This window comes from Aulonocara sp. 'chitande type north' Nkhata Bay, linkage group LG6 (assembly GCF_057382095.1).
Source record: "Aulonocara sp. 'chitande type north' Nkhata Bay isolate Kocher_YH1m ecotype deep benthic linkage group LG6, A_spYH_male_GT1.1, whole genome shotgun sequence".
In the NCBI taxonomy this organism is placed as follows: Eukaryota; Metazoa; Chordata; class Actinopteri; order Cichliformes; family Cichlidae; genus Aulonocara; species Aulonocara sp. 'chitande type north' Nkhata Bay.
The window spans coordinates 15449889-15472517 of record NC_141349.1 but is presented as its reverse complement, the minus strand read 5'-3'; the positions used below and the strand labels follow the sequence as shown (position 1 = coordinate 15472517).

Below are 22629 nucleotides of genomic sequence, written 5' to 3'. Positions count from 1 at the left end.
TAGACAGAATATCCTAATAGAGATTTCTTTCTGATGATATTGAAGAGACCAACTTAATCCCTAGAAAGAGAAAATTGGCTTTTTGGGTGAGCACGTGAACGTGTGTGTGGATGCATGCCTTAGGGAGAAACCGTTTTGGAAATATGTATCGTTGCTGATGTTTGTACCCAAAAGCGTGAGAGCTGAGAAGGTAACAGAGAACATAGCATATTCAGCTACCTTCAACCCCTTCATCTTTCCTTTTTCCTCTACTAAAAACTAGAGATGGACCGATCCGATATTAAGTATCGGTATCGGTCCGATACTGACGTAAATTACTGGATCTGATATCGGAGAGAAATAAAAAATGTAATCCGATCCATTAAATATCAAAAAAGCACCTCACAAAACTTGCGACATGGCGTAACTCAGCTCATAACCGTTGCACGTTGGAGCAGTGTGCTCACGTGATAGAGCAGCTGTGTGTATTTGTAGCCTCGCTACCAAACCAGCGTTTCATCTCTGAGGAAGTTATCCCAGAGAGAAGTAAAGCAAGTGTGTAAGTTCATCTCTGAATGTTTGTAAAGCATTCCCACGTTAAGCTTAACAACCAATATATGGAGCAACTGCCTCTCTCTCCCTCTCCTGTTGCTACTTCAATCATGAAACTGCTTAATGATCAGCTGATCGGCTTTTCTGTCGTGACTCCCGTTTCTCTTGTTTGTTTTTGGCCCACTTTGCACCAGAAAGAGGAAACCAGCGGCTGAACAACAGCAGCACATTTAACCTTGATAAGCTGTTGTTAGAATTTATTTAATATTACTTTCTACACCAGGATCTTTTTCTACTAGCTGACGGCTGGTAACTGTGCAGGGGCGGATCCAGCAAAGTTTAGCCAGGGGGGCCGATAGGGCATTAACAGGGAAAAGGGGGCACAAAGACATACTTTTCTTCTTATTCTCATTTAAAATGTCTAGCTTTTAATAAATAATTATCTGAATCTTACACCCAAAGTTTTAATCTGATATAAAATGTATAGAAGTCCATTACTGTATATAGTAACTGTTAAGTCTAATATACCCTAGTAAGCTATAGTACTTTTTCCTTTGGGAAGGTACCATCTGTTTTTTTCTGTAACGCTGCTGATCTCCGACTGTATTCCCATGTGATGTCTTTGTTGTGTATGTGGGGGGGGGGGGGTCCTATTCCTCTGCGAGGCAACCTGCATATGGCCAATAAAGCATTCTTTCAATTCAATTCAATTTCAATTCAATTCATATCGGTATCGGCAGATATCCAAATTTATGATATCGGTATCGGACATAAAAAAGTGGTATCGTGCCATCTCTACTAAAAACCCAGTGTTTCCTCTCCTTCCCTCGTGTAGAAATAATATGCAAGTGCTGAAAGGTCCGAACTTGTTCTCGCAATTATGAGTTTATTATCAGAACATGATCTTAACTGTGGAGCAGAACAAAAGGGGAACAGACAGGGAGACACAGATGGTATCAGAAAGACAAAAGAGGGCAGAGAATAGTCACATTTTGAAGGGAGCGAAGAGCAGGGGGAGTGCGGGAAGAAGGAGACAAACAGATCAAATCAAATTATCAAATTACTTTTGATAAGGATGAATGAAGGAAGCCGAGCCTGCCTGGGTGTGTGGTTGTGTGTGCGTTTTGAGAAAATAAGTGCAGATTAATTAAACTTCAGAGAGAATCGATAATGCTTTTATTTCCAGACTTAATCGATAACCCGAAGCCCCTGAAATTAGACAGTTTTGCCCCCAGCTGTGTGTTGTTGTTTGTGTGCCTGCACAGGTACTGCTAATCGCACAGGTACGGTGAACACAGTTGTACAAAGACACTGACTCCCAGAGCCATCTTTCATCCTGTAATTGAATAGCTAAGACACAGATAAACACGCACGCACGCGCACACACACAAGCAATCTGTTGAGAAATGGTTTCTTTGATGCCGCAGTAGTTAGTTGTCTTGTTTCATTTAAACACGTGTTTGCATGGCAGCACTTTTTCACGCTGATGCACATGTTACATAAATGTGGGCTGCCCGTGCCTTGTGCAACAGAAATATTTGCAGCAGATTGTCCATTTTTATCTTCATTTGTCCTGCAAATATCCAGGCGTCTGAGTGACCTGCTGTGTGCAGCAGGCTTATTTCTTAAACATAATTTATACAAAAGACTAGTTCCCTGTAATCAAGGTAAAAGATCAAAGAAACCACATTTCCCTGCAGCTAGATGTCTGCCCAGAAAACTGATTTCATGGTGACTGTAAAGATGAGCATGACAAAGACAAAATCCATGTCTTAGCAGAGCAGATGAAAGAAAAGATCTTTACATTAAAGCTTTGCGCATGTTTACAGTACTCTCTGCAGTTACAATAGTTGAGGGCATGGTTGTAAAAGAAGAAGACAGGCAACTCTTTATTTTTATCACATTTTCTGATGCCCTACATAACCCGATTTCTCTGACTTACCTGGCTTCTTGTGTGCGTGTGTGTACTTATGTCACGACCATACTGACTGCTTTTAAGATGTGGATCCTGACTGTGGTTTTCAGAGCTCTTAAGTGCTCTCTCTTCTTTCTTTTGGAGAAATTGTGTTCATCCCTCCAGCTGAGTTCTGGCCTAAGAAAGTGTTGGACTTGCTGCTGTGGAAATATTCGAAGCCTTTGCACATGGAGCTTCGTTTTTTTCATGCGCCTGCCTCCTCTTCAGTTCCACTGTTCTTATCTTTGTCACATCACTTGTTCCACCTTCTCTCTCATGTTATTATCTCGCCTCTTCAAACCTCCTATCCGTGTCTACAGAGCGTCCCCTCCCACCCAGGAAATTGTCCGTTCCTCAAGATGAGGTTGAATCTCGCCAACTCCGCATCCATTGGGTGACCGGTGGCTCAGCCTCCTCGCCGCTGAGGTACTTTACTCTGCAAATCAAGGAGCTGCCCAACGGCGACTGGAAAACCCACACAGCTGACATCCTGCATAACATGACCTCCCGGACTGTTGACAGGTACACGCACACATGCACATACGCACAGCTGCAGTGGTTGATACATCACCCTTTGAATTTGTGGCACTTCATATATAGACAGTTTAAAGTGCAATATTTTGTTTTTTTATTACACTTTTCACACCAAAAACTCAAAAGAAAAAGTGATTTTTCTAACAGTCTCTCACAACTGCAAATGTCAGCATGACTGGCTACTGGCCAAGTTGCAGTGTTTGTCACTGATCCGGAGAAAGTGACAGTCTGCGGCGACAAAAAATATCACGCTGGTGGCTGAAAATTACATTGATCTCAAAGACAGGAATGACATGTTTAAGACAGCTTCTTTTTTTGGAGGGATACCAAAACCCATGTGTCACAACAGAATAGTCACAGGTGCCGTCGAGTCATTTTTCACAGCCACCCAGCAATAAGGAGAGTGGCACACTGCAGTACCAGCAGGCTGAGGTGGACAAACAGCAGGGTAACGTGTGAAAAAGGATTAAAATGAATATATCTAATAAGCCAGTAAAATATGCCTTCATGGGCTATTTCAGTCAGACTGAAAGTAAAGCAGCAGTATCAGTAAGAGTGAGTAAGATTATCTCAGGCTTAGAGAAAATGGCAATAAAAAATATAGATGGCTCTCTTTTGTTTGTTAGTTTTTTTTCCTTAGAGATCCCCAAATTCAAAATTGTTTTTAGCATGACACGCTGAACTTGAATTAATTAAAGCAATCTGTAGAAATCTTATGTTTATGCATCCTCGGGGGAGAGGAGTGGACAGAGAGAAGAAGACGCTGTGAATTTAAAGCAAACAACGGAGAATTATAATAGAGACTGGAAAGTTTTATTTGTTTAGAAGCTGAAGTACAGAAAAGGTTGGTGGAGAATAAACATACACACATGCCACCAAACAAAAACACCAGGGAGAGCAGAGTAATCATAATTACTGCATAAACGGGGAGGATCTCAGTCACCTAATCACACAGGCGCAGCAGGAGCTGCTCTCTGTCTTTTTCTTAATACCTCTATTTTTTCATCTCTTACTCGCTCTGCCTCCGAGCTTTCATGTTTGCGTGCGCTTTTTGTCCCTTCTGTTCCTTTACAATTTTTCATCCCTCTTGCTGTCACCACCTCCTCTCCTCTCCCTCCATCCATCAACAGCCAATGCTTTCAAAAACCATCAGGCTTGTATTTTTTCTTCTACTCATCCTGTACAAGAGGGCTTCAGTCTTATTGCATGTCTTCCTTTTACATTCCCCTCTCTCAGTCCCTCTGTTCTCTACTCCCTCGTGATGGCAGCGGGTGAGAGCAGTCAGACCGGATTGCTACTCCAACTTCCTGATGGTCCGAGTAGCAGGACTATGATGGTGCTTTACCAGCGTGTGGTGTCTGCGTGTGTGTGTGTTCGTGCCTGCTTCGTGGCTGTTTTTGTGTGCTCCTTCACGAGCTATCACAGGGCTATTTGAGATGCTGAAGAGCATTCGCGCCATGTGTCTGCGTCAGTCTTTTTCAACCTGCCTCAGGGAGAGTCTATCTGCCATGATGGCGGTCGCTGCTGTTGTTGTTTTCGAGCTCATTCTATCACTGAACGCTCTCATTAGAGCGCCGGATGGAGGAATTAGCTTACATCTCCACATGCTCACGCTCACACTCACTTCTTATCTATCCTTAATTGTTGTTTTCCACCAAGACATCTTGGGAACCAAAACATCGAAGTCCCCAGGCTGATGTGCAGACACACATATACAGTAAACACACACTTTCACACATTGTCCTTAACGTCCTCCCAGTGCTGTTAGCCCACCCTGTTTAAGCCTGGTGCCTTTGATGTTCTATTCCAATGATAACCACAGCCCCACAGGGCCTTTAGTTGTCCATCATTGGGCCCAGGCTCATAATTATACAACAAGAGACTGGAGCAGTTTTCCTGTCACCTGCTGGATTTCAGACTGGCCCTGTGCAATCTCCTGTGTCGAGGGAAAACCCTTGCAGGTAGACATGTGGGGAGTAGTGGAATTACTTTTAGTTAGTTATTATATTGAAAAGCCAAGAACACTTCTGCCTTCCACTTATCTTATTTGTTTTTCATTTTGTCTTTCTGTGCAGAGGAAAATTTGACAATTGTTATTCATCTCTGCCTTTCAAATTAGCATTCTATTAAATTACAATATCGCAGAGCATTTGTACCCGAACAGACACCGAAAGGAGTCACATTTTACAAGTCTTCTCATATTTTTCTTTATTTCCCAGTGAGCCACTTCTCAGCAGGAGAGCTGCTGGTACTCTGGCCAGCTTTCCTGCCATCAGCAGCAGCATCCTCGCCACTGTCACAAAAAGCAATAAGAGATTAAAGCACGAGCCTATTGCTAAGGGGAGTTATTGAGGCACAGTGCTCAGCAATGGTACATCTTTCAAGTAAACAGAAAAGCATGAGAGTTGGATTAAGAGTCGGTGCATCCACCGAGACATGTCAGAAGTTATCGCTGGCCACATTTGATCAATGCACATAAGGCAGGGCTCCTCCTGAGGAGGCTCCTCGCGGAGATATGTCACATTCAGCTTTGTACCGACATGTCCAGTTGTCTATTTACAGTTTTACACAAGAGGCTTTTTGTAGGAGTTTTTATAAAATTGTTTTTTCTGCAAAATAATGAGTACATTGCTGTGGTTTTATATAAAAAAAAACCTGTTAGGTAACTGTGTCAGATGTAAATAAAAAACAGAATGCAGCTATTGCTTCTAAAATCTCATAAATCTGTATTTTATTTGTGTGGTACGGAAGAACATTGAAATCATATTGGATTTTTAAACATTTTACAATTTTGTGAAAAATCTCATTTTATGACAGCAACACATTTTAAAAGTTGGCATGGGGCAACAAAAGGCTAGAAAAGTAAGTAATTATAAAGAAACAGTTGGAGGAACATTTTGTAGCTAATTAGGTTGACTGGCAACAGGTCAGTAACATAATTGGGTATAAAAATGAGCATTTTAGAGAGGTGGAGTTTGAGAAAGATGGGCAGAGGTTAATCAGAAAACTGAAACACAGAAATCTGTGTGCAAGGGACAAGGCACAAAATCACTACTGGATGCCTGTGATCTTCAGGGCCTCAGGCAGCACTGCATTAAAAATGGGAATGATGCTATCATGGAAATCACTGCATGGGCTCGGGAACACTTCCAGAAATCATTGTCTGTGAACACAGTTCATAATGAATTGTCATTCACAATTGCAAATTAAAGCTCTATCATACAAATAAGAAACTATACGTGAACATGATCCAGAAATGCTGCTGTCTGTCTGGGCTAAAGACTTTCATCTAAAATTACTGAGAAAACGGGGAAGACTGTTCTGTGGCCGGATGAATTTAAATTTGAAAGAAATTTTGTAAACATGGGGCTGATGTCCTGAGCAATAAATCATATGGAAGTACCTTAGTTCCTTTGGAATTGTCAACTTGCACGTCTGGAAAAGTGAAAGGTATATCTAGATATCCAGAGATCTTTTTTAGGGATAGCCATGCATGTTTCTACAACACGATGCTAAACATGCCCACCTGCACTCAAGCCCTTTAACCAACTGCAAACATTTGGAGCATCCTGGCACGAAAAACACAAAAAGACTCAGGACTGCTGGGCAGCTAGAATCCTGTATCAGACAAGGATGCAACAACATTCGTCTCCCAAATGTCCAGCAGCTGGTCTCCTCACTTCCCAGACATTTACAGACTGTTGTTAAATGAAGAGGAGACGCTACACAGTGGTAAACATGGCCATGTACCAACTTTTTTGTTGCTGCCACCAAATTTAAAAACTTTTTTTTTTTTAATTACAGATTACTTTTTACACGGCATCCCAGCTTTATTGGAGTTGGGATTGGAGAAATGCAATGAGATTTGCATTACCTCATCCCTTTGAAAAGATGTTGAATCTCGTATCGCTTGCTTTTCCTGCTAAAACTGGTCAAAATACATTTTTTTAAATAATTCTTATATGTGTGTACTTGGATTTAAAGGCTGAAGCCCTTCACTTCTTACAAGTTTCGTATGGTTGCCACCAATGACGTAGGAGACAGCGTCCCCAGCAGAGAGACGGAGGCTGCCACCACTTTGCAGGACGGTGAGAAACTGGGATGCTGACACTGTATGGGAGAAAAGAAGTGGGAAGACGGTGCATTACGTGGATTTGAAAACATTATATGATGTAAGGGGATGGGCAGTGTGTCTGACTTTTCTTTTTCTTCTCCACACTCTCTCTGTGTTTTCTTTCCAGTGCCTAATGAGCCTCCAGTGATTCTCTCAGTGAAGCCGACAACTACTACCTCAGTGCTGGTGCACTGGAAGGTAAGTTCAGACTTCTGACACACCAACAATCCCTGATAAACACAGAGCCGCACAACAAAACATATGGTTCGGGTGCACGTTATTTACTTATTTTGAGGATAAAACCCCTTACAGCCTCTGTGTTAATTTGTACTGCATGTGTTTTATTTCTTGGGTGTAATTATTGTTATATATTGAAGCAGGAGAGGTCAGAGAGGAGAAAAGAAAGATTGGAAAAATGGCAGGAGGGCAAAGCAGGCACTAAGATGGACACACAGTCCTGAGATGGGGGAAATGTTTATCTCTTAATGAGTATATACCAGCAGGAGAGATGTTATAGGGCAGAAGAATCCCTCAGCTATCAGTAACATTCAACAACACAGGCAAAAAAAGAGGGGAAGATGGTAAATAGAGCCTGGCTACTTCACTCCTTGTCTTTCTTCCTCTTCTACTTGGAAATGTCTTCTCTCATCCTTGTGGCTTTACGTCAAAGCAGAAGGAGGCAATGAAAAAACAAAGTCACCAGCAATTTCATCATCCTTTACAAGAGTGCCAAACCTACTGAAGCATCACTTTCTCTGTGCAAGTTACAGCCAGACCAATCCAGCAGCCCCTTAAAGTGGACATGCTGATAAAATACTGCTCTGCCAGCCTGTCAGCGTCCTGTCTGTTGCTGTACTACACAAAGGAAATGAAAATAAGCACACACACAGAAAGTTCTCAGAAGCTTAGAAATCTCTTTTTGAGAAAGTAGCATTGTTTTTGTTGTTTGTTTGTTTTAACACGTGCTTGTGTGTGTGTCTGTATGTTTCCAGCGTCCCAGCGATGACAGCGTTAATGGAGTTTTGACTGGATACCGGCTCTATTATAGAGAGCTCCCGGCAAACGCTTCCACTCTCACAGAAGCAGAAGTCCAGACAACCAAAAACAACACAAGTGCCCTCATTACAAGTGAGTACTTCTGCTACTAAAGGAAACAACTGCTCTTTACCCTCCCGGTCATCAGACTGTCTGTTATCAGGCTGTTGCTGGAGGACGCCTCGCCGTGGGTTAAATTTTTTTTCTCTGCTGGTTAGGAGAACCAGTATTGCATTAAAACTACATTCTGAATCCTATTTAATTTATCCAGCAAGGATGCCAACATTGCCATCCTTTTATACACACCCACAATGTTCTATAACACTCTGCTGTCCAACTTCAGCATCTCAACCCAAACTACCGAACTAGCAGCCTCCGTTTGCAGCTTTTGATACGACGATGCTACCGTGATGATAATGGCATGTTTACCTTTTGCTGCGGAGATGGAGACAGGAAGGGGATGATTTGGTATGCAGTACAAGTCAAACTGTGGATGTGGTATGTGTTTTAACAATGAGGGTACTAGGAAGTAACAAAAACAGTTTTCTGACTAACAGCTATGGATTTTACAAACAGCCTTGACTGGAAGTCCTATTAGATATGGCTAATAGCAAGCTAATTAAGCTAATGTTAGGTCCATGTGTTGAAAATGTATTTGTTAGATTTGGCTTAATGTTTCCAGTTAACTCAGTTTTTAGCTCAAACCTTTTAAAGGGCTCTTAAATGTGGAGCTGATTGCTTCATGCTCTTCATGCCAAAGCTGCAGGTTTTCCTCTAAATCGTATAATCCCGCTGTGATTTGGATGTGTTGTATTTTTAAGATTACAGAACGGGTAATCTAGTGCTGTCTCGAAACACTAGTTCTGCTTGCTCAAGTATAAACTTCCCCAAATCCAACGAAAAGCAGGACAGAGCAACAAATACTATCTCAAACTTAGGACCTGGCAACTATAAAACTCTGTTCCTCTGACTTTTTAATTGCTGAGTATTGATCTGACTGCAGCCCCTTTTACATTGCTTCAACATGTGGAGATATAGAAAGCTTGCTGCATGCATTCATTAGATCATACATGGCTGGTTGAAGGTTTAATGCTTTGAAACTCTTGATTTTAGAAATTAAAGCGATTAACAGCTCCGGCTATTTGTAAAATCACAAAATAAGCCATAATGGAGAGGATTAAAAAGATCTTATTAATACTGGAATGCAAGGTTGGCATTCATTTTTAGTTTGAAAAGAATTTATTCAGATGCAAAAAGTATTAAAGAAAAGAAAATATGAGGAAAAAGTATTCTTTTCAGGCGTTTCATGCATCAGGGCTGAGATCTGGGATGAAACGTGTCACTGCAAGGACACATTGATCAAATGGCCGCCTTTGGACAGTTGTTTTTCTTACGAGGGTGTCCTTATTGCATTGTAACAAGGCAATAATAAAATATTATTATGCACTCTACAGCCCGAAGTGCTTTACGGTCGACTGATTATCTGTTTGACTAGATTGGCAGACGCACAATTGTCCCTCCACCCAAAGTCCGATGAGTCCTAGGAGGACATCGAAGCATAAAAGTCTTTCAAACGTTTCCCTCTTAAATACGGGGATTTTATTGAATTGCATTATAATTGCTGAATTTATTGTTGAACTTGAAACTTTATTGATTCACTTTCCATCCATCTTTCTTTTACTCCTTCCAAGCCAAGAGCACCTTCAAGACGGTCAGCAGTGACTCGCTCACAGAGTTTGAGTTGACACGTAAGTAATTTATGACCAAACTCCGGGCAATTTTTTAGTGCCAACGTTAAACAACTTATGTGCTTTGTAAGCGTGTTGTGCAAATACCTTTAATGCCAAGTTGTTTATCACTTCTTTGTAGAACTGAAGAAGTTCAGACGCTATCAGATTGTCATGACAAGCTACAATATCATCGGAGAGAGCCCACCCTCCAACCCAGTTGAAGTGTCTGTCGGAGAGGCAGGTGTGTGAAAACAGAGCTCACTCCACGCAGGCTGCTCATTTTCTTGTCAAACCATTTAAGTGGGTATTTAAATAAAAATTCTAAAAGCATTTTAAGAAAGCACATTCCTAACCTTGGAAGTTCCAACAACAATCCCAACTTACAAGCCTCCTCTGCGCTTTCGGTGCGTCCGTTACGTGGTCGTCAGCAGCAGATACAGAGCAGTGTCGATGGATCTGTCTACATTTTAGGCTCATTAGCTGTCATGATTTTATCCAGAGCTTTCCGTGTGCTTTCAGACTTCATGATTAAATGCCTGAAAGCTGTGGAAAAAGCTTGAGCAGACCTGGAGTGTCAAAACCTAATTTGTTCCTGTGTGTCTGCTTTCTATCACTATTATCCAGTCCTTTGTTCTCTCTCTTTTTCTCTCTGTCATCCTCTTTCTTTTCTTTGTCCTGTCCATTCCTCCTAGCATGGGCCTTTGTGTGTGCGCGTGTGCGCGTATGTGTACATGCATTTGAAATCCTGCACAAGGTCAACTGTTTTGCTGCGATGCCCCAACCTGTTTATCTTTCACTGGAGAGTCAAATCATGGATCCATTTGACAGACAGGAGTGCAAATAGATCCTCGCTCTCTTTCTTTGTCTCTCTTTCATACACACACGCGCACACACATACACACAACAAGAAGGCAGTTATAAACCACAAACACGAATGCAGGTAAACAGATTTGCACATTATGATAGTAGCGCTGGTACATTTTTGCAATTTCTCCCACAATCTCACACTCCCTCCTTCAGACCACTGCTGTATTCATATTCAAGTGGTGTGTATGTGTGTGTGCGTATGTTTGTAGTTTGGTAGGCCATACATATCACAAGCAGGGGAGTGAGAGGTGAGGATAAGCAAGCGGAGCAGGAGGGGGAGGCAGAAAAGGCTGGAGGGGGATGATGAAATGGGGTGATATGGCCTTTTCTCTCGCCTCAGGTGCACACTGCCGAGTGGTGTTCATGCATATGTGTGGTACAGTAGAGTAACAAGGTACTGCCTTAGGCTCATTCTAATTGGAACAGATCTTCTCTACTTCCCACTCTAACACACAGTTGCCGGCTCACATAGTAAGAGTCTAACGAAAATTCTCACCTGCTGCAGCTCCATCGGTGGCCCCGCAGTCCATCACAGTGTCCGCCGTGTCTCCCTCCACCCTGGAAGTGACCTGGGACACGCCCCCACTCGAGACTCAGAACGGACTCATTCAAGGATACAAGGTGACACACAGACAAACACAGAAAACCATGCGTGTACATGCAAAGACTAATTTTGCCCTTGCATCAAAGTATTTAGCATGAGTGCTCATGTGAGAGAGAAGCACAGAGAGCTGGCTCTGTATTTAAAGTATCTCTCTAGTCTTGACTTGGAAGGGTTTTGCTCTGTTGCGCCTTCAAGTGTCGTGTAGGCACACGAGAGAGAGCAAGAGAATTAAGTTAAAGGAAGAATCTGAATATCCTTTAATGGTTTGAGTATCACTCCTCTGGCCGTCTCTCCCCCTCAACTCCCCTGTCCCACCCTCTCACTCCTAATACTTCAAACACAAGGTTATCTGTCCTGCTTTAGACACATTGATTTTTGCCAGAGCAGAGGTAGGAATGGAGAAGAAAGAAGGGAATGTAATATTTGCAGAGTGAAGGAATGAGACGTGCAAGTGATCCCCATAGAATCCTGATTAGAGCAGCAGATCGAGGGAATATGTTTAAACTACCAGAGATGGATGGACACAGGGAGGGGAGTGTGAGGCAGAGGGGGTTAAGGAGATTAAGATGAGAGGAAAGAGAGCAAAGAAAGAATGTTTAATGAATTTATAGGTTCTCACTTCTGTTAACACGCTGGTAGATGAATAGCACAGAGAGCAGGTAGGACTTTAGGTAAACTTCTTTGCAGAAGTATTTTTGCTACGGTGTAATCGCACAGTATGTAGTTGTAGCTCAAATATTAGCAAAAGACATAGTTTGATATCCTTGCGCAGTGTGGGATCATGGGAGTTATTGGTCTTCACCATCATTTCCAGTGAAATTCTAACGTGACAAAGGAAAAAAAAATCATATTTACTGATTCAGTTCAAGTCAGTTTTATTTATATAGCACCAAAATACAACAACAGTCACCTCGAGGCGCTCACAGAGAAAACCCCAACTATCTAACAACCTCCCTGTGACCAAGCACTTGGCGACAGTGGGAAGAAAAAACTCCCTCTTAACAGGAAGAAACCTCAGGCAAAACCAGGCTCAGGCAGGGGCAGCTTTATCAAAACGTTTTAAGCACAATCTTAAAAGTAGAAAGGCTCCTGGCTCCCGATTCCTGAAAGCTGAAAACTCTCCATCCTCCCACAACAATCTGAGAGCAAAGTGCTCTGCTGGGGTGATACGCTACTACGAGGTCTTTGAGATCAGGTGGGGTCTGTTTATGTGAGGAGAAGGATTTTTATTTTTTTCTGGATTTAAGAGGGAACCAATAAATAGAAGCCATTATGTTGTCCAAGAGCTACAGATAGACCATACGGGGACCAGCTGTTTTCCCTGTGGCCTAAACAATCAAACTTCATGAGTGTGAAGAGCATTGTTGTAACCTTACAGTATGCACGAGTAAACGGGACATGATGCCACTCAGGCAGCTCCCTTTGCCACAAACAGCCTTTTTACTAGAAAAATATTTCTTCCTCTTTCAGCTGAGGCTGAACACAGTGATGGATTTGTAGAAGTACACATTAGTCTAACAGTGCATTGCAGTGGATACGCACCTTGGTAGCATTATTAACAGCAGGGAAGCTTTGTTAATGCATCAAATAGATGTTGTTGCTGGATGGGCTTTAAAGGTTCTTTAAAGGTTCAGGCTCTTTACTGTGAATGTTTTTGGGAAATGCAAGTACACAAGTAAGTCAAAAAAACACTGTGAACAGCAGTTGAGTTGTTTTTAGACGTTCTAATGTGAAAGTGTTTTGTATTGTACCTTTAGTTGACTGAAATGCTGTAGAGAGCTTGTCGATCACATTGAACATTATGAGCGAGGGGTAATGAGTAATACCCAGCTGTGCCGGTCCTGCTGAGCAGAGATAAAAGGTTGCACTTTATAAAATGTTAATCTGGCCATCAATGACAAACTTTTAGATATGAATCAGTCCTTTGTTTGCAGGCTTCAGATTTTTCTCTGGTTTTTTTCCTTTCTAAGATAATTACAAGCTTACGACATCCATCGTGATATTCCCACAAAAAATAGGTCAGTCATTTGTAACAGGAATGATATAGAAACAAAGCCTGGAAAAGATAAGATCCATCCATCCTAAACATCCTTCAACAAAAGAAAATGGCTGGAAAATCCATTTAGGGTTCTTGATCTTATCAAATAATATCCCGATCATTTTCATCCATGACAGATTCAAATTGTTTTTAGAGTAATCCTAAGTGTCTCACACTCCTACTGAATACCAAAATAGAGCCACTAAACAACAGTGGGGTGGATTACAAAGTGACCTGGACCTTTTACAGCCATTCCTTTAAAGTACCACGAGAGATACTGCCTATTTTCTAAAATGAAATTTTTTAAATGGAAACCCTCCCCTTTTGCAGGAGGTAATACATCTTGATTTTAAATTGAGCATATGGATGAGTAATTCTGTATCTCATTATTCTAAGAGCATGTGGAAGGACAGCCACAGCATAATGCTGCCCTCAAGTGCTACTCGGAAGCTGCTACCTCCAAGTTTGGAAGTTGTAAAAATAGCTTATGGTGCTCCGTAGTGCTGTCTATATTAGGAGCAATAACAAAATGGACCCCCTTTGCATCGCTCCTGGCCGTGTTTAACTTTTTACACCAAGCTGCATGGAGACAGTTTTCGGAAACATTGAGTGTCTTAATTTGGCAGAAAAAGCATACGTGCATTTAAAAACAGCCCTGGTAAAAGTTGCTGTTCTTGTTGCCTTTCATTGCTTTATAAAGAATTTAAGCAGATCTATCATAATCTTTCATACTGCTACATGATACTAATGCCAAATACATCAAATTTATCATATTATTATATCTAGCAGTCCCAAACTTGGTATGCATCTTTATGGTCCAGCACATCAATCAAAGCATGCCAGTAGACCAGTGCGTCTGTGCTTATAAAAGGCCACAATTTCTTGAGATTGAGTGAGCCGAGTGTTCTTCATGATTAGATACGCGGGTGGTTGATTGTCCTTGAATGCTTGTTGGAGAAAATGTCCATGCTTCAGCTGCATAAATTCATTTCCAGCAAAACTGTGCTCTGATCCTTATTTGGTTTCTTGTGATTATTCCATTTAAAGCTGAAAAATTCCATCTAAAAGATGGTGGCTTCTTTGCAATTTCTCATTTCACTTTAAAGGTTCTTGTGTAGCTTTATTTCTAATGTTAAGACACTATTAACAGAGTCGTGTGTCAAATTTGGCAAATGTGTCGGGAACGTCCTGTCATTTCCTGTCATACAATCGGCCGTTAGTGTTTTTTTAACTAGAGAAATATTCTACATTCAGCCGAGACTTGCGCGTAAATCTAACGGACGCTACGGTGTTTTTAATGCACCGAATAGATTTTCTGACAGGATGTGCTTTTGAATCACTGCTTTCTGGTAATAAGATAGCAAGTATATTGAGTTTTCTCACTAGAGGAAGCTCACCTGAAATTAAAAATGTTTAGTTTCATCAAAGTCAGTTCAGTAACACATTTATCAAGGTACCGCAGCTGCACAAAAATTTTGGCTTTATTAAAATGTAATGTATGCATGCTATAAGCTACAAGACTCATGGTCTTAATATTAATATTGATCACATTGTGCGGGGACAATAGTTACATAACCTTTGTTCGGTTTCATTTTAGTCATTGCCAGAGTAGCCTATATGTCTCCATTACTGGCTGATGTCATAAAACTTAATGGGCACATCTATGATTATTGATTATTCCCACGAGTATGGGCAGTCTGCAAATACATGAGGCTAAATGGCCATGTACCTTTAAAGTGTCTTTAAACGCTTCACAGAGGGCATTAGGATTGTGTTGTACATATTTGAACTAGACCTAAATTAAATACGGTGCAATAATACAGTAGCACCTCACACAGTTTAGATTTAATTGCTCAAATGTGAAGCATCCATGTTTATGCTACAGTCACAACACGGAAAACAGTGGTTGACCACAGCACAACCAGAATTATGTGCACTTAACACAATGAATGGTACCAGATTGAATGAGGTCAAGTTGGCAGTTTTATGCAATCAGCAAATAATCTGATGCTCTATTTAATTCACATTAAATAGATTTAAACTAGAAATAAAGAAATTTCTTCACAAATAGTGACATAGTTGCTGCAAAATGACGTGCTCTGCAATCTGGCTTTTAAGTAGGAATATAACCCGAATGAAACCAGTGCAGTCAGTTGAGATACATCCCAGATGAGTTGCATTCATCAACACAGATGGACTCTGGACTATCTGAGAGTGATTGCAGTCGGTCTGACACTTACTGCAACTGTTTGGAGACAGGTTGCCTTTCAGCAGGCGATTGCACAACTACTTACAATCAGGCGCCAAATGCATAAATCACGCAAGGAGGTTGCTCAATCTACTGTGACTGAACTAATAGCTTTTTAAAGACATCAATTCTGAAGTATGGCAACCTGCAGCATTGTACTAAAGTACTAAAGGTCCAATTAGGATACTTTCAAAAATAACAGCACAAATATTTTTTATTTACTAGTTAATTTCGATAAGTGCAACTAAGCCAAGTGCAACAGCTTGTGAATCACAAACAGAAGAAAATGAGAAATGAAGTGATGCCGACAGAGTTCCTGTTCTGCGTTTTTAGATCCACTACTGGGAGAGAGACCAGCAGAACCAGAGTGAGAAGGTGAAGGTGATTTTTGTCCCGGACACCCGTGTGCACCTCACTAACCTGTCCAGCTACACATCTTACCTGATCACACTGACAGCCTTCAACATGGCTGGAGACGGACCGCCCAGTGACCCCCGCGGGGCCCGGACCCTGCCGTCAGGTATGTAGTGATGATAGTTCAAGTCCCTGCAACCAAAGCAGCATCAAATTTTCTGATGTCTTTTTGTTTTTTTAACATCTTTTATGTGTCTGCAGCTCCCAGCCAGCCGAGTCTCCTGTCTTTCTCTGAGGTGACGGGAGGAAGTGTCAACGTATCCTGGGGAGCTCCACTCAGTCCTAATGGACAGGTGGAAGGCTACAGGGTCATTTACGAGCCCACTTCTCCTATACAAGGTGTGCACACACATATGCACACACTCACAGGAGTACATGTTGATTCTTGTGCTGACACGTCTCTTCGATTGTCTGCAGGGGTGACTAAATTGGTGACAGTTGATGTGAAAGGCAGTTGGCAGCGGTGGCTGAAGGTTCGGGACCTGATCAAAGGAGAAACGTACACTTTTAGTGTTCAAGCTCTCACAGTCAGCTACGGCCCACCAATACAGGCAAACATCACTGCTCAGCCTGTGAAAGGTATGATTGGCTGTATAGAGTCATGTCAGATTCAGCTAGAGATTGCAGTGTATTGTACATGATCGGTTATTGAGACAATTAAAGAAATTACATGGTCAAAAAAATCTGTAAAATGTGCTCATCACAGTTTCCAAGTTTTCAAATGTCTGCAATAATGGAAAAAGGGGTTTTAAAAGATGCTTTTATCTTTGAGATTATTTCTTTGTCAACAGCAAATCGGGTGAGGAAAGATGTTGATCTGAACAAAAACTCACATGTGCCACAGTACATGTATTTTCCGCCAAATGTTCTCCCCCGCATGCCTCGGGATGCTGCAGTACAACGTTACAGTAACAGTGTGACCCCAAGCGATGAGGTTTTAGCATGTCAAAAAAAATGTCAAAAAAAACAGGCTTGTTCCTGTGCACACTCCTGACTTGATCCAACTTCTGTGATGACCCCTGGAACTCTTCCTGGTCCTAACTTTCTCCTCCTGGTTTTGTGTAGGAGGTGTGTGTAGAGTTTGAGATGCAGGTCCCAAAATCCAACACACTTGTTAGCACTTGGCTAAGTGTTTTACAAAGGGCTGAGGGCTAACCTTCTCTCTCTCCCACAGCAAGCAGGGGCTTGGCTGGTTCGGGTTTTGTTTGCTTTCTGTTTAACTTTTTTTTAGATACTTCATCACTTACTTGCACCCACACACTCACCACATTTCTGACGTGCCTGTTCCACTTTTCTTTTTAGTTTATTAACTAAATAAAATTAGTTTACTTCAGCTCTGTATTTTGCGTGGTCTTTTGTTTTGAGCTAGTTTGGTGTATGAGTCTTAGCCTTGGACATCAAAAGACCAAAGGTGGGTATTGTGTAAGTTTGAGGTCAGACAGGGACCTCAAACAAACAGCCCTACTGGAAGAGGTCCAGAGGTGCACAAAGAAATGACTTTGAAGGGGAAATTGGTAGATAGTCTGCATTTTACTTAAAAATGATGACAACACACACTTCTAAGTATTTACATGTAAATTATCTTTTCAATGATTGGACGTAGGGAAGTGGACTGCGTTAAACATGGCATGCATATTAAAAAATCAGGCGCTCTGTTCCTCTCAAACTCATATGACCCATGAAGAATTTAATCTGTAATAGATAACAATGGTCTTAGTTTATTATTTGCTGGCAAATGAAGCCTGCAGATCATGTTATTAGATTATTCTGTGTAATGTAATGTCACATTTATTTCCATAAATTAATAAACTAACCAGTGTTATGGTTTGTTTCCAGGAAATGAAAATGCATTAAGTCATAAACAAGACTGAATGTGTCCCTTTGACAGGCTCCCCTGGGTCACCCATGGACATGTCCATCACCAAGACTTCCTCTGACCTCACTATCCAGTGGTCAGAAGGAGACGTCGGTGAAGCCTCTGTTACCGGATACACTATTGAGGCTCGTCCCTCAGGTGAGCACGAACACAGACGGCACGCGCGGGTCAGCCTTGACTCATTTGACACGCATCTTTTTATCATCCGTGCTAATTATTTTAATTAATAGAGGGCGAGCTTAAACACTACACTGCTCCGAACCGTTATGAGTGCAGGTTTCTACAAATTCACAGAGACCTGCTGTGCAAATCAAGTCAGCCACAATTTTCTAATAAAGATTACCAGAGGTGTAATAAAGGAAGGGAACGTGTGTGTGAAATAGTTTTCAGCACTCTGCAGGAGAGCGAGCCGAGACTGTGGTATAATTCTGCTGCTGATAATAACGGATATGCCCCTTTCATTAAGGGTAATAACTGTGATCACTGTCATCACCACATTATCATCATCATTATCATCTTTAATGTAATCTGACAATTTATAATTTTGTTTAATCACATTTAAAGATTGAAAAAGGCCCGTCCATCAAAACACAACTCTCTCTCTCACTCTCTCTCTATTTCCCCCACTCTCTCTCTCTCTCTGTAGATGAGGGGGTGTGGGATTCCTTCATCCGATTTCTCCCTCCGAGCAGCAGGTCTGTCTCAGTGCCGCTGGAGCGCCTGAGGTCGGGGATCAGCTACGAGTTCAGAGTCATCGCTGTTAATAGCTATGGTTATGGACAGCCAAGTGCACCCTCTGCTGCTCTCGCTGGTAAACACACTCACACACACACGCGCACACACACGCACACTGCTGGAGACAAGGCTAATGAACAGCTCCACAATGCCTAACAGTCTATTGGAGACAGTGTGCTGGAGGGTAACTGCGATTGTAATGTGGTTTTGCTGCCACCTAAAGGCAGGGTCACACAACTACACCTATGTATTCAAATGATTGGACAGGCGTCACATAATTCACAATTTTTCAATGCATTAAATCATTTATGAAAAGTCTTCTGTACAGAGTAAAGTATTATTTATAAAGTGAGGGATACTGCTAGATGGACTAAAGCATGTCCCTGATATCTGTCCCTCCGCCTGCAGCGATGTCGGATCGGCCCTTCTACGAGGAGTGGTGGTTCTTGCTGGTCATGGCATTGGTGGGACTCATCCTCATCCTGGTCCTGGTCTTCACGCTGCTGCTGCATGGACACAGCAGCAAGTACAAGGCATGCGGGACAGGTGCGTGGCTCTGATGCTTTCGTGGTGTCCGAGCAGCGGGATGCATTAAGCTGTGTAGCAACAAGGAGACTTGTTTGTTTAGCTTCGTTATAAAAAGGATCCAGTTTTTTCTGCCTTCAGTCACACTCAGATTGTTCCTCTCAGCCTCTGCAGGCTTCTCACATGGATCGTCCACAGATTCATTAAATTATCTTCCAGTTATTGTTGCAGGTGCATGCTTCTGCACATTTATTCTGATTTTAGATCTTCTTGCAATATTGTTTCCTTTCCAAGATGATTTAGGATAAGAGGCACCCTGGAGCACCTCAGTGAAAAAAGCCCTCTAATAGCAGTAATTTCTTGTCATTTAGGGACATAGCTTTAGGTCAATACAGAAAATAAGCAGACTTTTGTTTTAATTGCACAAATGCCTGCTTATTTCACAGCTTGTGACATAAAACTAAACTAAACAGACTGTGGAATGACACTGAGCAGGAAAGATCATGTCTCCTGTGACTTTCAGCACAATAGACACAATAACCTGCATAAGTTGAGTCTTGGTTTTTGTTATTTTTAATATTTATGTTTTTATGCAATATATTTCACAAGTGGAAAATTGAACGTGTTCTCGACGCAGGTATTTTGAAAGCCCAGTATTCTAACTCGCACTGTTAGATATTCAAATGTGGACTGCTCTGTTATATTTCAGCTTCCACAGGTCAGTGAGAGAGATCAGCAGCTCTCGAGCCGGAGGGTTGGAGTTTTAGTCATGGATGATTACTAACGTGCTGAAGAACAAGCTCCCTCCCCACAGTAACAAAGCAGTCTTAGTTTACCCAGTTACTCTGTTGAAGCATGTAGAGGCTTCGCTTCCTGTTTTCCTCCCCGTGGGCCTCTGTGTCGCAGTCACTTGGTGTGTGTGTGTGTGTGTGTCCAGGTTACATCAGGACAGCTGTTAGCCAGAGTTGCCACAGAAACCCTGGCACAACCTCTGGGCAGCAGATCAAACAGGGTGAGGGAGGTGGTGTAGGAGGGGAGGGAGAGCTGCGCGTATGACCCCGTAATCAGAGTGAATACAAAGCTGGAGTCACGCGGCAGCAGACTGCATTTCTGATTTCTATTTATTTATTTTTTTGTGCAATATTTCCCTCAATTTAAAACATGATATTGTCTCCTTTTATTGCTTCATTTTTATGCTTATTGGTGGGTAAATGATTAAAGTTTCCTGTGCTGTTATTGCCTGTCTGCCAAATTCACATCCCACTTTGATTTGCTTCTTATTTGGAGGCTTGAGAGGTAGCTGGATACATAACAAATAAACAGGAGATTGTAAATAAACCCGGTGCAAGAAGAAATCCCAATATGTGGTGCTGAACCACTTTGAATTTTTAATATTCATCTGAACCAATTCCATCTATTTTGTTTTGTTTTTCGTCTTTAGGGAAGCACGTGTCCACCGCAGAGGAGTCTGTAACGCTGGACAATGGAGGTTTCACAGCTCTGGAGCTTAACAGCAGGACGCTCAACACCAAGAACTCCTTCCTGAAAAAGAACGGGACCAGGTGAGCACTCACCTCTGTCACACGGACGCAATCCAGGATTTGATCAAAACATGACAGATTTCATTTCTTTGTGTATGTCCAGGTCTCCTCCAAGGCCCAGTCCAGGTGGACTTCACTACTCTGATGAAGATATCTGCAACAACTACAATGGAGCTGTGCTCACTGAGAGCACCACACTCACGGAGAAACCCACTGAGGTCTCTGAGTCAGAGGTATGTCTTTCTACCTGTCTGCCTCTCCTCCTCTTAGTTACACAGTTTAAACAGAGCGTTCCATTGGCTCATTTTCTTCATGTATGTTTGCTGTTTGTTAATCGCTTTGACGTCTTGATTTTTCCATATCATGACTTTATATTGTACAAAAGTTTTGACAGACTGCATAGAGGGCTGTTAAAATCTACGTTTATCCTCACTGCTTCCATCAAAACTAAATGCATAATCAATTTGACCTGATTAACTGTAAGTGTGAGCACCTCTGTAAAACCAGGTGTTTGCAGTTTGCTGGTCTAGAGCATTCAGGTGTTCACTTCCCAGGAGTGGACATGCCAGGAAATTTGCCCAAGCTCAGATTATGCAATGCTCAGAGAAACTGCAAAAAATCCATGAGCTACATGTTAAATGGTCATGACAGTACAATTAGAAAAAATACTGAACGAGTGTGCTTTGTTTGGAGGGGTTACCACAAGGATGTCTCCAAAACAAACATGGCAGCGTGGTTTAGGTTTGAAAAGTTGCATCTGAGCAAAGAAACAAGACTTCTGGAACAATGTCCTCTGGACAGACGACACCACAGTGGATATGTTTGGCCATGATGCACTGCACCATGTTTGGTGGAGACCAAACGGAGCACATTAGTACAAACAACTCATACCAACTGTCAAGCACGGTAGCAGAGAGGTGATCCTTTGGGCTTTCTTCAGCCACAGGACCTGGGCACCTTGCTTGAGTCCACCATGAACTCCTCTCGATACTAAATAATTCTGGAGTCAAATGTGAGGCCATCTGTCTGAAAGCTAAAGCTTGGTCATGCAACGGGACAGTGATCCCAAACACAGCAGCAAATCTACAGAATGACTGAACAAGAAAATGATCAAGGAGTTGCAATGCTCCAGTCAAAGTCTTGATATCAACCTGATTGAAATGCTGTGGTGGGACCTAAATAGAGCTTTGCATAAATGAATTCCTGCAATGTTGTAAAGAAGAGTAGGCCAAAAGTCCTCCACAACGATGCCAGAGATGATAAAGTCAGGAAAAACACCTTTAGTAGTAGTAATTGAAGTTATTGCTCCTCAGGTGTTTCTACAAGCTTCTACATCCTTAGTTTTCCAGGATAGCACTGAGTCTTTTTCATAAGTCTGTAGGTCTACATTATACAACATCTTCTGCATGTCTGCAATGCCTCCTGTGTTGTTCTGTTAAAGGACAGAGGGCATCATTTTGTGTACAGACTATAAACTGTCTGGTTCAAGCCTGAACTGAACTACACTAATTTCCTGTTTCATCTTTGCTTTCGTCAATGTGTGTGTGTAGTCTGTTTACATTTACATCTGTGAACATTAGCTTGTTTAAGAAAATTCATTTCCTCCCTGCCACTCCTTATCAGCTCCATCCCTGTAATGGTTTGTAAAAATCTACACGGTTAAAAGAAGGGCAGCTCTTCTGTGTGTCTGATTGAGGAAGTGTTACACACTGTGCTAATGTTTTTACCCCTCGTGAATGCGATAACTCGAGAACAAGGCAAAGCGTAGGAGGCTAAGGTGTAGCACTGGCGGTTGCCAGTTAAAATAAGAAGAAAGAATGATAGTGAGAATCAGTGAGCTCTCCAGACTTCTGCCTCCAAAGCAGATTGATCAGGTTGAATTA

At 41.9% G+C, this 22629-nt stretch overlaps 1 protein-coding gene across 3 annotated transcripts in view; it reads left to right on the top strand.

Annotated features, from left to right (window-relative positions):
• Nucleotides 1-22629, top strand: part of LOC147327522 (protein sidekick-1-like) — a 287609-nt gene that overhangs the window by 262686 nt on the left and 2294 nt on the right. For all 3 annotated transcript variants that reach the window (XM_086295202.1, XM_086295201.1, XM_086295203.1), the window contains 15 exons: nucleotides 2806-3007; nucleotides 7004-7107; nucleotides 7261-7331; nucleotides 8126-8261; nucleotides 9860-9916; nucleotides 10038-10139; nucleotides 11271-11386; nucleotides 15989-16175; nucleotides 16271-16408; nucleotides 16487-16648; nucleotides 17958-18083; nucleotides 18592-18756; nucleotides 19089-19226; nucleotides 20647-20767; nucleotides 20850-20979. In XM_086295202.1, the coding sequence (XP_086151328.1) occupies nucleotides 2806-3007; nucleotides 7004-7107; nucleotides 7261-7331; nucleotides 8126-8261; nucleotides 9860-9916; nucleotides 10038-10139; nucleotides 11271-11386; nucleotides 15989-16175; nucleotides 16271-16408; nucleotides 16487-16648; nucleotides 17958-18083; nucleotides 18592-18756; nucleotides 19089-19226; nucleotides 20647-20767; nucleotides 20850-20979 (1955 nt within the window). The remainder of the gene's footprint in view (nucleotides 1-2805; nucleotides 3008-7003; nucleotides 7108-7260; nucleotides 7332-8125; nucleotides 8262-9859; nucleotides 9917-10037; nucleotides 10140-11270; nucleotides 11387-15988; nucleotides 16176-16270; nucleotides 16409-16486; nucleotides 16649-17957; nucleotides 18084-18591; nucleotides 18757-19088; nucleotides 19227-20646; nucleotides 20768-20849; nucleotides 20980-22629) is intronic.